The 18,093-nt window shown below is 37.8% G+C and overlaps 1 protein-coding gene across 1 annotated transcript in view; it reads left to right on the top strand.

Annotated features, from left to right (window-relative positions):
* bmt2 (base methyltransferase of 25S rRNA 2 homolog) overlaps positions 1 to 18,093 on the top strand; it is a 137,627-nt gene that overhangs the window by 9,212 nt on the left and 110,322 nt on the right. The window contains exon 2 of the mRNA XM_041215937.1: positions 12,255 to 12,396. Within this exon, the coding sequence (XP_041071871.1) occupies positions 12,255 to 12,396 (142 nt within the window). The remainder of the gene's footprint in view (positions 1 to 12,254; positions 12,397 to 18,093) is intronic.

The raw sequence follows: 18,093 nt of genomic DNA, 5'->3' as shown, positions 1-18,093 counted from the left end.
AACCCATAAAAGGTCAGTCAACTGTAGCTGACAAAGGAGGTCAAGGATTGTATAAGTTTAAAAGAAAAGGCTTATAAAGTTGCCAGATAATAAACCTGAGGATTGGGAGGCTTTTAGAATACAGCAAAGGAAGACCAAGAAACTGGTAAAGAAAGGGAGAATAGAATTTGAATGCAATATAGCAAAAAACATAAAAACAGACTAAAAACTCCTATAGGGATATAAAAAGGAAGTGTTTGGCTAATTCAAATGTGGGTCCATTACAGGCAGAGTCAGGAGAATTCATAATGGGGAATAGAGAAATGGAAATGATTACTTTGTACCTGTTTTCACTGAGCAAGATACAGGAAATCTCCCAGATTTAGAGATCCAAGGGACTAGGGAGAATGAGGAATTGAAGGTTGTACCAGAGAAATTAATGGGACTGAAAGTTCATAAGTCCCCCGGACCTAATATTCTGCATCCCAGAGTGTTGAAAGAGGTTGCTATTGAGATAGTGGATGCATTGATGATTACTTTCCAAAATTCTATAGATTCTGGAATAGTTCCTGAAGATTGGACGATAGCAAATGTCACCCCACTATTTAAGAAGGGAGAGAGAGAGAAAACCGGGAACTACAGACTTATTAGCCTTATATCAGTAGTTGGAAAAATGCGAGAATCTGTTTTTAACAAGGATGTGATAAATGGATACTTAGATAATCATGATTTGATTGGGCATAATCAGCATGGATTTGCGAATGGGAAATCATGTTTGGCGAACTTGGAGTTTTTTATTGATCATGTTACTAACAAATTCGATGAAGGAGAGTTGATGGGTGTAGTATACTTGGATTTTCAGAAGGCTTTTGATAAAGTCCCCCACAGGAGGCTGATTAGCAAAATAAAAGCTCATGGGATAGGAGGCGATATACTGGCATGGATTAAGGAGGGCCGTGGAGGACAGGCAGAAACAGAGTACGATTAAACGGGCCATTCTCGCATTGGTAAGTTGTGACTAGTGGGTACCACAAGGATCAATACTTGAGCCCCAGCTGTTCATAATATATATCAATGATTTGGATGTGAGGACCAAATGTAATATTTCCAAGTTCACAGATGATACAAAGCTAGGTGGGAATGTCTGTTGTGAGGAAGATATGAAGCAGCTACAGGAAGATTTGGACAGACTGAGTGAGTGGACAAGAACATGACAGCTGGAATATTATGTGGAAAATGTGAGGTTGTCCACTTTGGTAGAGGGAACAGTTGTGCAGAGTATTTCCTAAATGGTAAGAGATTAGAATGTGTAGATGTACAAAGGGACCTGGGTGTCCTGGTCCATAAGAAACTGAAAGCTAACATGCAGGTGCAGCAGGCAATTAGGAAGGCTAATGGGATGTTAGCCTTTATCGCAAGAGGATTTGAGTACAGGAATAGTGAGGTCTTCCTTCAATTGTATAGAACCTTGGTTAGATTGCACCTGGAGTACTGTGTGCAGTTTTGGTCCCCTTTCCTCAGAAAGGATATTATTGCCATAGAGGGAGTTCAACGAAGGTTCACCAGACTTGTTCCAGGGATGGCAGACTATCTTATGAAGAAAGATTGGGGAAACTGGGCCTGTATTCTCTAGAGTTTAGAATAATGAGAGGTGATCTCATTGAAACTTACAAAATACTTAAAGGAATAGACAGGATAGATGCAGGTAAGATGTTTCCCCGACTGGGGAGTCTACAACCAGGGGACACATTTTCAAAATAAGGGGGAAACTACATAGGACCGAGATGAGGAGAAATTCCTTTACTCAGAGGGTTGTGAACCTTTGGAATTCTCTGCCCCAGAGGGCCGTGGAAGCTCAGTCATTGAATATGTTTAAGGTAGAGATCGATAGATTTCTGATTAACAATAACGGGGATAGTTTGGGTAAAAGGCAATGAAGTGTTTGATCAGCCATGATTGTATCAAGTGGCGGAACAGGCTCAAAGGGCTGAATGACCTTGCCCTGTTCCTATATTCCTGTTTCTTTGTTTGTCATTATGATTGCTCCTCTACTTTCACTAATTTCTTCCTTTAATATGCTTGTAAAAACTGTTTTTAATATATATTTCTTATTTACTTATTTTATTTTCTTTCTTCATCACTTTCTTGATCATCCTTTGTTGATTTTTAAAAAAAATTCTCCCAATCCTTGGGTGTATTACCCTTTTTCACAATTGAAAACTTTTCATCTACAATTTAACTGCTCTAGTTAGCCAGGGCTGTTCCACTTTTCTAGTGGAGATTTTATTTGTCAAGGAAATGTGTATTTATTCAAATTATGAATTAATTAATTAGGTATAGATTCGGTTAGGTGCCCAGCATTACAACATCTTACTTGTATAATTACTTAAATCTCATGTTTACAGAACCCTTCCTGCAGATGCATTAATTTAGAATTTAAAACATGCCATTCCCTTCACAGAAAATTTTTATCTTGACTAATTGCCGATCAAAGATTTTGGAACTCAGTTCCAAAAAAGTCATATTGGACTCGAAACGTTAACTCTGTTTCTCTCAGATGCTTAAAGACCTGCTGATTTTTTCAGCATTTTTGTTATTGCAACACAGTTATTGTTGATTTGCTTTGTTGATTTCCATGTGATATTTTGTAGCTTACCTAGCTGTAAAGCAGTGAACTAGAGGGTATTGTGACAGACCTTTGAGGAGTCAAACTGGAAAGCATTTCTACATGCAAAGTGTGGAGCTCTTGTTTCATAAATGGTAATTGATGCTAAATTGTTAATCTTAAATCTGAAACCAACTGGAAGATGATTGTGGTTTAATTTGAAAGGATTTTTGAATTTAAAACAGTGACTTGGTTTATTGTTTCCATTGAAGTTTCAAGGACTGAATTTGAGACTTTGATATAATTCTGTGAGTACTAAATATTAAGTTACTGATGATTTTATTCCAGTGTTGCCCCCTTATCCTATATCCTTGAAGGCAACCCATGTACTTTACCTAAATGATAATAGGAACAGGAGTAGGCCCCTCAAGCCTATTCCACCATTCAGCAGAATCATGGGACCTAATTTTATGTACCCACCTTTGTCCATATCCCTCTGGATAACCATATCTATCAATTTCAGATTTAAGATTAACAGTTTAGTATCAATTACCATATACGAAACAAGAGTTCCACATTTTGCATGTAGAAATGCTTTCTAGTTTGACTCCTGAAAGATCTGTCACAATACCCACTAGTCCTGGGCTCCCACACCACGGAAATAGTTTCTCTCTATCTGTTCCCTTAATACCTTGAACAATTCGATCAAATCTCCCCTTTAAGCTTCTAAGTTCAAGGTAGACAGCATTAGTTTGTGTAATTTTTCCTTGTAATTTAACCCTTGTAATTGGGGTATCATTTTGTAAACCTATGCTACACTCCTTTCCAGGCCAGTATATCCTTCCTGAAGTATGGGGCATGTATACGACTAGAGAGTGAGTTTTGAGAGAGTGCAAATATAAATTTGGGTAGGATGGGATGAAGACAATGAGTTATCTTTGCAGTGGGGTGGGGAGCAGGAGTGTTAGTGGTGGAAGATGTTAGAGGAGGTGACTAAGGCGTGCATGAGGATTTCAGTGGCAGATAGACTGAGGCTGAGAAGAAAATGGGTGATGTGATGCACATGGAACCAGGCAGTCTTTGCTTATAGTGTCAGAGCGCAGCTTGGTGTTGAATCGATTTCCGATGTTGTGAAGGGTCTTATTCAACCAGAGACAACGACTGGACTGATTTATTAAATCATTGCCAAAGGCACAGGGTGCCTAGTGAGGGCAAAAGACAATAGGCTAGATCTTTCCAACATATAGCTGGAGAGAAAAAGCAACTCATCCAAGGCTGGATATCAGACACCAAGGTAAAAGCAAAATACTGCAGATGCTGGAGTCCAAAACAAAAACAGTGCTGGAAAAACTCAGGTCTGGCACCTCCTGTGGAGAGAGAAACAGAGTTAATGTTGCGACTCCAATATAACTGTCCTTCAGAACTGGATATTAAACAGTCATACAGCACATGCAGCAGAGGGGTTGAGAGAGATGGTGGTGAGGTAGAGTTTGATACCATTAGATTGCATGTGGAAGCTGATCACCTGTTTATCAATGATGTTGCCAAAGGCCAATATTTAAAATGAGGAAGAGAATATATACTTGCAGACACCTGAGTTTGCAGATTGGGATGAAAGCCAGTAGTTGAGCTATAGATTCATAGAAGTCCCACAGAGCCAAACACAACTCAGCTGGCAAGCTGTCGCTTCTGATGTCACTTTTTTTTGTTGAAAAATATATTTTATTCATAAAATATCTGAAAGGACATTACAAAACATTTCAAAATCGCCATCACAAGAAGTACAATCAGATTCAACTTTTTCACATGGATCACCCGGTGCTTCAATACAATCAATGAATATTACAATCATTTCAATATGGTCATTACAGACAATCAGACAATGGTATTGGAGTTATCAACGTACATCATGTTGCACTCTGAGGTGCTTCAATACAATTATAATACAACTGGTATTCAATGCATACATTAATTGTGAGCTGTACAGCCCAAGGGGCTCTAAACAGTTCCCAGCCCCTCAGTCACTATGGCAGAAAGGTCTTAGACAGCAACCTTTCCCCATTGCGCCTTTGCAGTGGCTGCCCCAGCTTTAGTGCGTCCCTCGGCACGTAGTCCTGGACCTTGGAATGTGCCAGTCTACAACACTTGGTCGGGGACAACTCTTTGCGCTGGAAAACCAACAAGTTTCAGGCAGACCAAAAAGCATCTTTCACTGAGTTGATGATCCTCCAGCTGCAGTTGATGTTTGTCTCAGTGTGTATCCCTGGGAACAGCCTGTAGAGCACAGAGTCCTGTGTCACCGAGTTGCTCGGGATAAACCTCGACAGAACCCACTGCATCTCTCTCCAGACCTTCTTTTGATGTCACTCTTCTTATTTTCAACAAGAACTGACTGCAAGACACTCTTCCCAGACTGCTTCACCACAATGCTGACTGCTGGACACTCTTCCCAGCCTGACCATGATTGGAGGGGTAACAGTGAAACCAAGTGAGGCTAGTACCATCAAGATTGCCTCAACTCTGATGTCAGTGGAGTGGGTGGGTGTGGTCAGCTGTCCCAAAGGCTGTGGAGAGATCAAGCAAAATGATAATTAATGATGACAGTCATGGAGCATGTTGATGGTTGGCTTTGGTTAGAGATGTTTTGTTGCTCGGGGTTAACTAACTACCTGATTTTTAGTGATTCAGGAAGAAATATTCATATTCAAGGGCTTTGATGAAAAGACATCTTGCAAAGGAAATGAGAATACATAGGAATTTTAATATTGCACTGAAAATGTTGTTTTAGATTTCATTTGCATATTAGCTATGATTAATAAAATGTGCATCCTTCAGAATGCTTTGAGTATAATTGAAGATAATCTACACTAGAAAGAAGCATTAGCAAGGGTACATTTTAATTTAAAAGTACTGGTGCCAAGAAATGAGTTGCAGAGTGTGTTCATTAGTGTGTATATTCACCTTTTTTTTTTCCTAGGACCAAGGTCCAAATCCGCCGCAAACCATGGTTACAATTATTATGCATAAACTATTTGGGCAATGCCTTTCAGTTCAGATGGAAAATCTCTTTGATCAAGGCCCTGAAGATGGTACTTCCATGATGTATATTAGTTCAAAAGTTACTCATTGGCAATTCTCTCAACACAGTTTCTAAGCCATAGAACATACGCAAGTAAGGAATGTTTGAACAGAACAAAATGAAATTACTGTCAAGCATCAGCAACAGAAAACACATCACTAACCAAGAATCTATACATAATGGTGTGCAAACACAAAGAAAAAAATTTTCACTTGCATAGCACCTTTGATGCCCTCAGGACCTCCCAAATTGCTTCACAGACAATTAATTACTTTTTAACTGTAGGCTATTATATTTGTCTAATAATGACTGTATGGACAGAACAAGCAGCATACAAATGATCAGCAAATCTATTTTGGTGATGTTGGCAGCATTAATAATAGTAACATAGTCAAGATATTGTGGATCTATTAATTGACCTTTTCAAAATCTGGCTAGATTTAGGGATAGTATCTAGGATTTGAAGATAGCAAATGTTGCACTTTCTTTTGAGAAAGAATGAAAGGACATACCAAGTAACTATACATCAGAGTTTAAGACCAGTGATTGGAAAGTTGTTCATCAGTGTCAGTGTAAGTGAATACTTGGAAAGCTGATTTAAGGAGTGTCACTATGATAGGTGTGTCATGTCAAACTGAATAGAATCCCATGAGCTGGTGAAGAGAAAAAGATCAGTACATAGATTGTGAGAAATTATTCTCAGATTGGTGGGCAGTGACAAATGATGTTCTCAGAGATTGGTTTTGATAGGGGTGGGAGGCAAGCTTTTTTCAGAACTATATATGATCTAATTTTGGGAGTTCATGTGAGCATATGCAAGTTTACAACTGATACTAAACTAGGCACAGTGAATTGTTTAAAAAAAACTCAGCAAATTTATGTAACTAAAGCTTGTGCAGAACGATGGCTGATCCCATTAAACATAAGATGTGATGTAGCGGATTTTGAGGGCATGAATACCAGATAGAGTAAAATCTAAAAGAGACAGCATGAGGTGGGAGTAGAGGTGATCTAACCTGTGCCCTCATCACCAGATGCAACTATTCCAATGCTCTCCCATCCTTTGTAAGTCATCCCTTCTAAGATCTGCTGCCTTTATCCTAACATGCATCAACTCTGACTTGGTCATTACCCTGAGATGTTTTTCCCTGTTAAATGCATTATATAAACACAAGTAGTTCCTATTTGTTTTTTTTTTTCCCTTGGCCCATTCATGCACTGGAGTGAGTTAACATTAGTAGTTGGTATATTTTCCCTATTTACAGTGTTCTTTAATACATTGATATATATGCATTTCGGTTTCATATTTGCATGTAAAAAGACTGAAGATGGGCTACAGAAATGACTGTCTCGAGCCTTTACTTGTTAAAGGACATTCAAAAGTAAGCTCTAACTCTGCATTCTTCATTACGCACAAGATTAAGCTTAACTACCAGGGAGAATTTATAGGCAACACCACTTAATAACTAGACTTGATATTGATGATGCCAGGAGATCACTTGTGTCCTTTTGGATTCATTAAAGGAGGGGTCAGTTCTCTTCATTTTTGGCACCTCTACACACTCTTGTAACACCAAAACCAGTGAAAAAAATTGTTTTCTTAAAAGCTGCTTTGTTATATTTTTATTCACATGCTGGTCTAAATATTAGAATTTCAGAATTAAATGGACAATTGAAATGCAAGAAATACAGCTTCCAACAGCGAGTACCCATTCAGTGTGTCACGACAGTGGATTACAGCCCCAAATTATTTACGGGCATATTGAACTTTTAAGGAAGACATTTTTTTTAATAAGACATATAAGCAAAGACCCTGAGCAAAAGATGGCTGAGAATGTAAAGGAACCACCTTAGTGGCCTAGTCAGCGACAAATAATTTTTTTTTTATAAATGCCACAGTCAACTCTGCCAGAATTACTCAACCTAACGGCTGCAACGTTTTGCCACCTATACCTCACAAACCAAAGGCCAATTCTTATCTCTTTTTAAAAAACTTTTATTTGACTCAACTTCTCATTTCGTGTTTGTGTCTGTGTGTGTCACATTTTGATTTTTTTTTGGGTTTTTAGTAACTAATAAACTTACACTCTCTTTGTCTCAAGAAAGTCTGGTTAAATTGACTTCTTCTAAAACATAAATACGTTTGGACTGGGAAAAGGGATTCCTTTCAAATTAACCTTGTTGCAACTTTCTGAGGAGTTGAATAAAGAAGGGAAGCAAGCTCTTCCTCCTCACCCAGAAACATAACAAAATTGGGGTCCTGTTTGGGAAGTTAACAAATTAAGGGACCTCGTCTGGGGACGGTCGTAACAAGTGATATAAAAGTAATGCTTCAAAGTTTGTACACTGCCAGAGATTGACCTGAAAGCTTCAAAGTAAATTTAGTGGACAACCTTTAGGTTGACCAATGCTAACCAATAGCACTTGTGGTATGCTGAGTTGTGCAACATTTGCATAGCTTGGAAGCTATGATTGCTTAGGACATGGTGGCTGTTGCTTACTGGTGTATCTCTTCACCTCCATGTACTTGTCCATTTTAATAACAAGAGCTGAGTATCCAGCTAAACATTGTTGAAATATTGTGAATTAAAATGTTGAGTAACAAGAGTGGGAAAATTGTTCAGTGTTGCTGTGCATCTGTAATGGATTCTATCAGTTCCTTTTTTGGCAATAGAAATTTTGCTTGAGTATTACTTTTCAACCCTGATATTCACATCAGTGCAGTACAACATTGAAAACTTTCCCACATTCTCTTGAAAAAGCTTTCTATTGCAAATGACTCAATTAAGGAATTCGGACTAGTTCTCCGTGTTCTACATGCAAAAAATTAAAACTAGAATGTATATGTTTTCTCATTATCTGTTCCATTGCCCTATGTATAACGTCGAGCCAAGAGGACTTCGGGGTGTTCAGTAACAGCCAATCACATCGAAGTATTCTCAGTCTGCAAACCAGGAAATAAAATGCACTGATTATACTTCACCTTTTATATAAATGTACAGAAGGCAAAATAAATGCACATTAGAAATTATAATATTATTTTAAAAAATTATATTTGAAGAAAGACTTGGAATTTTTATCATGGGAATATTTTCTAAAAATGTAATGTCAAATTTGTTTTCCAGAGCCAGTGAAATTCTTCATGGTTATGACTTAATTTGTCGTTAAAAATCTAGTTACACTTCATTAAAAAGAGTAATTTTGCCAGGGGGTTTTAACAGTGATTTTCCAGTGTAAAAAGAGAAGTTTTCATCAGCTGAGTGACTTGTAATTGATTGAAGTCTGTGGAGCCTCCGCCCTATGGAGAAAAGTATGATCACTGACAGCAACTTATGGATTTCTGCATTTAGCTGTGCATGAGCGAACTCCAGAAGCTAATGTCAGATTCAAAGGACTAATGACCGTAACACTGACAGTTTCATGGTCATTATCACCACAAAGTCCAGGCCCAAGTTTAAATGTTTCTATTTGTGAGGATGTGTTGCTCATAAGCTCGGCCCACTCGGATTGACTGAGTGTTCTTTCTTTCAAAATGCTATACTTTTGCAAAACTATTTGACCTTTTTAACCATCAGGTCAAAAATTCTTGCTGACAGTTTAAGATCGAGACAGAAGTTTGCAGTATATGATAATACCCATTAGAAAAGGCTTTATAAATGATTATTTTGGGAGATAAGATGTTTGTCATTTGTTATTCTGATCAAGCCATTAAGTTTTATCCAAACCTAGGGAAGGGAGGAAAGTGGCAGAGGCAGATGATCAGATGGTTTCGATCTCGGTGACAAAGGAGTCTTAAGTTTCTTGCACTTATTGTTGGAGGTGAGGGTGGAGGAGAAAATGGAGAGGGGTTTAAGAAGACGGTTTGCAGTAAAGGAAGGAAGCCAAGGGTTATGTTTGCATTACAGAATGGAATGGTGAGCAGTTGAGAGCAGGACCCGATAGTGTTTATGTTGTCCAGCCAGATCTGGTGGTGAATGGCTAAACCAGTTATCCGCATATTCTTTCAAGGCTGTTGTTTTTATTTAAGCAATTTCATAGAATTATGCAAGGTGCCTTTTAAAGCAGAGAACAGTTTAAAAGCTGTGAAATGTTTTCTTAAAACAATTTTAAAACTGTGGAGGAACATGAAGAGCATTTTTTTAAATATAGCGTCTTTCACAACATGGGACACTCAAAACACTTTAGTCTTCCCTCCCCTCATTCCGTCACTTGCTCATTCTCTCCTTCCCTTTGCTTCCACTGCCGTCACCCTGTGTAAAATTATTTACGCAGCTGTAGCAAACATTTGAACAACAGCTCTTTTTGAACAGAAAATCCTGGAATCATGTTTTGTTAAATGGAACTATTGTGTGCCTCCCCTCAAACTGTTAGTCCACATCAGACTTTCCAAAATTCCCTAGATCCTAGGAATGCTCTGCTCTCTAAGTACTCTCAGGCTAGGGAACTGCTCTCCCCAGTGATTGCGATTGTTGACGTCTCTGCCGATATTGTGTTGAATAGTTATGCAAGTGATGAGTCAAGTATGTGACTTTTTTATTTTCCTCCTTTACCTTTCACTCCACAGCAACATCCCCTTGACTGGGAACCATTGGAATGTGGTCTGCTGAAGTATGAGTTTGCCTATTTCTCCCTGTTCTTGAACTAGCTATATTCTGTAAGAGATTTGAATATTCAATCTTTTATGTTAACAGGATACTCAATTTTTTTTTGGTTAATCCATTACTTAATGCAACAGGGCAGAGTAATATTTATGTCATGCCACTGTGACTGCAGTGACGTGACAGAAATATTATGTCCTTTGATTCCCTGTCCACAGCATTATTAGCAGAATATTGATTAAATTTTACAAGTGCAGTTTTCCTTTTAGGAAAAAGTAATTATGAAAAGATCTTTTTCTACCTCTGGGAGGTAGATTTTTATTTTATTCCTGCTTGGCATGTAGGCGTTACTGACAAAGCTGGCATTTATTGCCCACCCACACCAAGACCATGTGATTTACTGTAAAGAATAAGCTGAGCTAGGTTGAAAATGGAAATGTAGTAAAAGAAAAAAATAAGATTGATCAATGTGTTGTGGTGTGAAACGCCTATTTCTAAAGCTGTAAAATAACTTCCAGCATTGGGATGAAGTGCAAACCTTTGACTTCACAACTCCTGTGAGCTCTGAATTATATAGTGAGTTATGTAGAGTGAAATTCTTGTACTTATAAATTTTCAAGAGATATAATTGTACAGCCTGATAAAAGTTTCTGCTTATAGTATCAGCAGGTCACCAGTGGAGTGTATTAGATCATTAAGGTTTAAAAGGACTTCAGGTGTAAGCGAGGAAGTTACTGGTCACGAAGGTAATACAGTTAGTTATTCGTTTGATGGATTCTTGGCTGAGCTGTAAAGAATCAACAAGTAACAATGTGCTTCTGAAGGAATAAACACATAGGCAATGATCTTGTAAAATATTTCAATTTTATTTCAACCCAGTTCTACATATGTATTTTTGGTTTCTAGATTAAAAGTTTTTTGTTCCTAGTTATTTATTTCATTTATACTTATGAGGTTTTTAGAATTTTAGCCAGTCTGTTGATTTTCAAATTGTTATTGTATCAATTTCTGTGACTTTGAACTCATGAATGATTCATAGCGTTTTGCTATAGCAAACTGAAGCATAGCTATCTCTTTGAGAAAGGAAGGTGTAGGATTTAAACCCCAACCATATCCATGACTTACAGTAATAAAATTGAGTATTTGGCGAATAGAATCAAGTTGTGTAATTATGACTTCATAAGCTTTTAATTTTATTTAGCTGATAGCAAATTAGGTATTGGCATAGTTGCATTTATGCTCCTGCACTCCACTGGTTGGTACTGGTAGAAATCATCTAGCTGCTAGGATTTGCTGACATTTCATGTTTTCAGGGCATGATGGTCTTCATTTCTCTCCAGTGTTCAGACTCTTTTTAAAAGCAAATGAAGTCAGGTTAAGGGGACCTCTTCATCCAAAAGCTGACCCTGGGGGCATTGGATGCCTGTCTTCTATTTCTCAGCTTTAATTCCTTCCATCTCTTGGGTTTGAATCTGGCCCTCTGTTGGAATGAAAGTCTCCCATATCTGCCGGCTGCAAGGGGACTATGTATAATGATCCTGAGCAACCCTGACCTAGTTTCTGGTGGACATTGGCATCAGTTACGTGGGCCAATGAAGTATCAAATTGGCAATCACCCTGGAAGGGCGACAAGATATCTGGTGTGGGAAATAGAGAATGGTACATTGGCCATGAGGTGGACTGAAGCACATTAGATATTATTGGAGCAGAATAAAGTGAGTTTTATAGTGTATCTAACCATGATATGCCTTCTCTTACAGTTTACAAAAGTAATGCATTAGATTTTCAAGCTTAAGGTTAGGATTGTGAGCTGAAAAATGTGAAATATAAATGCATGAAATACTGTTATGCAGTTTTGACACTAAGAACATGCTGGCCTACTAGAAAATCCATTAATTGAATGTTACTTGCTCTCCCCTAGAAGATCTTTTTATCTCCAGATGATACATAACTCTTTTCTTTTTTTGCCTACCCTCCCCCCACCACCCCACAGTGGGAGACTTTGACAAGATCTGGCGTGAACATTGTGAAGATGAGGAGACTTTGAGTGAATATGCAGTTGCAATGAAGAACTTGGCAGATAATCATTGGGCCAAAAGCTGTGAGGGTGAAGGACGGATTGAGTGGTGCCGAAGGTATGGCTTTAAAAGAAAAACTTTCATTACCTATGGTTCTTTTTTTACACAAATAAAATTTGATAAATTCCATGCCAGTATTTTCACAACGTAAAATGCATTTTACATTATTCCTCATTCCATAAAGAGCTTCGAAAGGACATAGACAAGTTGATGGAATGGGCAGATGAGTGACAGATGAAGCTCAATGCAGAGAAATGTGAAGTGACTTATTTTGGTAGGAAGAACATGGAGAGACAATTTAAAAGAAAGGATACAACTCTGAAAGGGGTGCAGGAGCAGAGACACTTGGTTGTACATTTGCAAAAGTCATTGAAGGTGGCAGAACAGGTTGAGAGAGTGGTTAAGAAAGCATACAGTATCTTGTACTCTATGCCCCTATTAAGAGTCTAAGAACAAGGAGGTTATGTTGAACTTGTATAAGACACTAATGCATCCAATTCCGGGTGCTGCACATTAGGAAACATGAGAAGCATTGTGGAGAGTACAGAAAAGATTCACGAAAACGGTTCCAGAGGTGAGGAACTTCAGTTATGAAAATAGATTGGAAAAGTTGGGAATGTTTTCCTTGGAGAAAAGAGACTTGATAGAAGTATTCAAATTCATGAGGGGCCTGGACAGAGTATATATGGAGAAACTGGTCCCACTTGTGAAAGGATCGAGAACGAGTAGGGCACAGATTTAAAATAATTGGCAAAAGAAACAAAGGCAACATGAGGAAAAACTTTTTCACACAGTGAGTGGTTAAGGTCTGAATTGCATTGTCTGAGAGTGTGGTGGAGGCAGGTTCAATCAAGGCATTCAAAAGAGAATTAGACTGTTATCTGAAAAATAATGTGCAGTGTTATGGGAAAAAGTGGGGATTGGCACTAGTTTTTGTTGTCATTTGGAGAGCCAGTGCAGGCGCAATGAACTGAATGGCTGTCTTCTGTGCTGTGACAATTCTGTAATTCAGCTCGGCATGCAAATATGAAATTGTTACCCTATGAGAGAAAAGTATTAGAACTGCTGACCCTTTGCCATCTTTGACAAGACTGTTTGGACCCGTCTTGTATATTCTGGTTTTGCAGATTGTATGAGTTCCATTCCAAGCCACACACCAACCTGACTTGGAACTATATCGCTGTTCCTTCACTGGATCAAAATTGTGGGACTCCCTTTCTAACAGCACTGTGGGTGTACCCACACCTCACAGACTGTAGCGGCTCAAGAAGGCAGCTTCCCAGCTTCACCTCGAGGGCAACTAAGAATGGGCAATAAATGCTGGCCTTGCCAGTAACATCCACATCTGATGAAAGAATAAATATTAAAATAAGCTACTGAGTTCCTCTGACTTCTGAGGACCTGTGCATACACTTGGCATCTTATTTTCTCCAGTTTTCAGATATGAAGTCAAGGAAAAAAACAGGCTCAGCCAAGAAGGGAGCAATTAGGAAAAGTACCTGAAAAGTAAATCAAAACCATGAATTTTGAGAGTTTTTAAAAGTAGCAGAATGATTTGTGGAAGAAGTTACAAAGAGTAAAATCAAGGTGAAAAGCTGCCCCACCAAAGGGAGGGTGGGGTTACATAGCTTCCTTTCTGAAGAAATGGTTTTTAGGAAACTCTGTAGGCAATCCTTTTGAAAGCAAGAAGAAATATCTTTTTAAAGGTGCACAGGCCTGAAAGAAAACTTTCTTCTAGAGAACTAGACATGCAAGAAAGCCACCTTAAATAAATTAATTACTGCACTCTAAAATAGATTAAAACTGGTGCATTCTCCAGGCAATGCCTCTACCAATCAGTGCCCATTTGCCAATCAAGCAGCACTCCCTATTCATTCAGTATAAATTTTATTTCCCCTGACATTGGCATCTTGAAAATTGTCTTGATGAGTGCAAGACGAAAAGCTTTGACAAAAAAATCTCTCTCTCTCAGCAATACTCAAATGCAGTAATTGCAAACAAACCATTTTTTTCTGATTGATGAGAGACAGTTTGCAGCTTTTTCTGTTGTGTCCCCAGACTCAACACCAGCAATGATTTAGACAATTTTCCAATTTTTCTTTCAATTCACTGTTTGGAAATCTGCAAGAGCAGCTTGAGGATCACTCTTTCTTTATTGCATTTCCCATTTTTTACTGTGAGCAGGCACTTGAGCCTTTGCTTGGACCTTTCCCAAAGTAACAATTCTGCAATCTAGAGTCATTGTGGCACCAAGTGATGTTGCTTCAACTTGGCCTTGTATTGGAAACAAATTATTGCTGTACATGTTGAGAACAGTGTTGCAGTAGTAATAATTAATGCCACTAATAGCTTTGGCAAATATTCTATGGGTAATTGTTTAGGTAATCTGTGAAGGAGATATTTCCATTTTATAGGTGTGTAGTATAACAAGAGGACTTTCAATGTAGCCTTAACAAAAAAAAGACCAAGATTGCTGAGATTGTTGACTCACAGCAGGTGCGCTACACCCACCCTCCCTCTCCATTGAGAGCTTTGGATGATGCTTGAACTTTGCCGTTATTGATTGTGGTTTGCTCTATTCTGACTTTGAGCAGTTATTCCTATTAGTTGAGTGTCATGCTGGTAGCACACTGCAGTAGAAATATCCCTTTTGAAGTTGTGGAAGTACTTTTCAAAATTAATGCAGTTGGCAAGTTGTATTGAAACTTATCATATAACTTAGGTAGTACTTCTGTTGCTGTCATAGCTCCGTAGTGTGAAAACCCATTTCCTGGTGGTTAATCTCTCTGAAAATTGTACCTAGGGAATTCACGTCTGTTTATGTGGTGAAGATGTTGGCATGTTTGTCAGACATTTTGATTTCATTCTGTTGGAGTTATGTGTCACACTTGTGTCGAATTCCAACAATTCATCATGAGGGTATAGTTTTAAACTTATAATTGAAATGCTGAATTACCAAGACGCAGCCTGGTTTATCTGTGGGTCAATTACCGTAATGAATACCGTAGCGAACAGATAGTACTGCATATGGGCTTTTGACTGGACTCCTGCAGTCTCACGATTGCAACGTCAATACATGATCCCTAAGAATTGTCTGCCTTACTTCAATGTATAGTCCATTTATGTTAATCCCAAATCAATTAGTTCGGATTACTGATTAATTTGAATTAATTCTAAAAATCTTCCAGTGCTAATTGCATAATTCAAATGATCAGTTAAATCAAATTTTAATGTGAAAGCAACTAAAGAAACTGCTGACTCTAATGACATTGGTCACTGAGTCATTAAAGATTGAAGTAATTTTTTTTTCAAAAAATGTTTGCCTTCATAAGTCCCAGTGACAGAAACTGTTGATCTAACAGTAAGGAATAAAACATGAATTAATCAGAAACAACACATATTTAGTGCAGGTTCTAGATTTTTGTTCAGCTGTTACAAGCGGTACTTAGTTCTTCAGTGTGATTGCTGAAATTGTTGACTCATAGAGCAGATGTGCCACACTCACCCTCCCTCCATCAAGAGCTTTGGACAATGCTTGAACCTTGCCATTATTGATTGTGGTTTGCTTTACACTGACTTCGAGCAGTTATTCTGATTGGTTGAGTACTATGACAGCTTCCGCTTCAATACGATTTTGCTATTGTTTCCATGCTGCTGAAGTCTTGCATTTTCCCTGGTGTTATTATAGCAAATAGTCAATAAGCAGTAACCCAAGAAGTAAAGCGCGCACAACAGTAAAAATACATTTGTATGCTCTACTTTGTCTTGCCATTTTACCAACAAACAAACATGCATATGCCAAGCAATGAATACTGAGTTCACATGCCCAGTAATGGTGCCTGTTACTCAGTTTTTTCTAATCAAAAATGCAACTAGTTACATTTGGCTGATGGCTAACATATTGAACAACACTGGAATAAAACACGCACCTCTGGAATCTGGTATTGCAGATCTATTGAAACCTTCCTTTTAAATATGATGCCTTTAATTTTTGATGTTGCAGTCAAACTGAGTGTGTGTTTTAGGAGGTTCATAATAATTTATAGGGGATATCTTTGAAGTCAGATGTTATGTCAAAGTCTGATGTAGTTAGAACATATAGGGAAGCTGAAGGCTATGTGAATCCAAGCTGTATAAGTCAGGGATGGAATTTGGATGTGTGCAGTGTATGATATTGTGCACTAGTTATTTTGCTTAATTTTTATTTATATTTTATTTTATCTTTTCCTGTTAAATATTGGGTAAACAGTAAGGTGGTTGTTTTTGACTGGCATTTTGAGTGGGTGTATGCCACCTTTTCATCAATGTCATAGTTATAAATAATATTCCCCTCTTTAAAGTACACAATGTGGCTGTGTGTTAACTTATTCAGGGAAAGGAACCAGTAATTTCCAAGAGGAGGTCTCCTTTTGTGCAAAGTAAGAAGGAAAAAATGTTGTATGAAAATAGAAATGTTAAAAAACTGCAACAGGTTATGCAGCATCTATAAAAAGAAAAGACAAATTGTGACCCTTGGGTATGCACCCCTGATCAGAACTGGCATGTGCACTACTAACATTACTTTTTTCTAAATGACTAGCAGCTCAGTGAGATTGATCTTTATGATCTAAATTATTTGTTAGTGTTTGAAAATAACTTAATCATTTTGGGTTTCAATGATTGACTGTTGCACCAATGCAGGAGAGGATGTACCTCAGCTATTAATTAGATTAAAGAAATATAGTTCAAAATACCAGCAGTACCGCTGCAATCCCTTTTTTTCTAAGTACCATTTACACACGTCATAAGGCATAATATGATAGGCGTATTAACAAAACAAAGTCAACAATGATTCTGTGACTTAATTATGAGGTTCTTATAAAATTCAGCTTATTCCTACAGAAAAACAAAATTGGGAAGTAGTCAGTTTTTGAAAATGCCAAAATGTATGGATAATTTGAAATTTGAAGTTGATGAACCTCATTGCATCCAATCACATGGTTAGCATGAATGCAAGCCTCATACAAAACTAGAAATAAGAATTTTTCTTACCTAGTAGTAAATATGTAGAATGAACCTGCAATAAAAATGAATGCTATACTTAAGTAATTTAAAAAGCAGCTTTGCACATAACTACTGATCTCTGGAACCTTCATTGCCTTTTACATTTGTGCATATGGATGATTGACTGGTACATCGTGACTGCAGTTTTACCTTTCTTGCAATGCCATTTATGATGCATCAGTTTAGGATTGAATAATGCAGAATTGATGCCCTTGTTTCTTTTTGGGTGAATGTTTTCAAGAAGAATTTCAGAGCTTTTCTTGGAGGTGTTAGCTGATGTTTTTTCCTACCTGCTTAAAATTAACTAATTAATACCCTTGTGACAATACTGATTGTACCTGGTAGATTGGAAGAGGCAGTCTCAATGGTCTCATCTCATTCAATGTTTTGTTTGTGTTGTTCCATCAAATTGATATCTGCTGTTAAAAATCTTGGGGTTTTATTCTAGGTTGTCTTCTGGGGGTAAAAATTAAATTGACAAGGACCTGAAGCATCTCTTATGATTTTTTGAATAACTCAGATTTTAAAATTGTTTTTTTTTCTTTCTCTCAATGTTAACGTTTTGCATGCATCAACAGTTTGATAGCTATTTTTGGCTTTCCTGAGGAAGGAGGCAGATGGTATCTTGGATAGCTCCTCCCACAAGCTAGTTTTTTAATCAACATTCTGTATTTTGTCCCTGATCTGGAGATGGTTTGACCAATTGTAGTG

This window comes from Carcharodon carcharias, chromosome 21 (genome assembly GCF_017639515.1).
Source record: "Carcharodon carcharias isolate sCarCar2 chromosome 21, sCarCar2.pri, whole genome shotgun sequence".
In the NCBI taxonomy this organism is placed as follows: domain Eukaryota; kingdom Metazoa; phylum Chordata; class Chondrichthyes; order Lamniformes; family Lamnidae; genus Carcharodon; species Carcharodon carcharias.
This window is presented reverse-complemented; position numbering and strand designations above follow the sequence as displayed.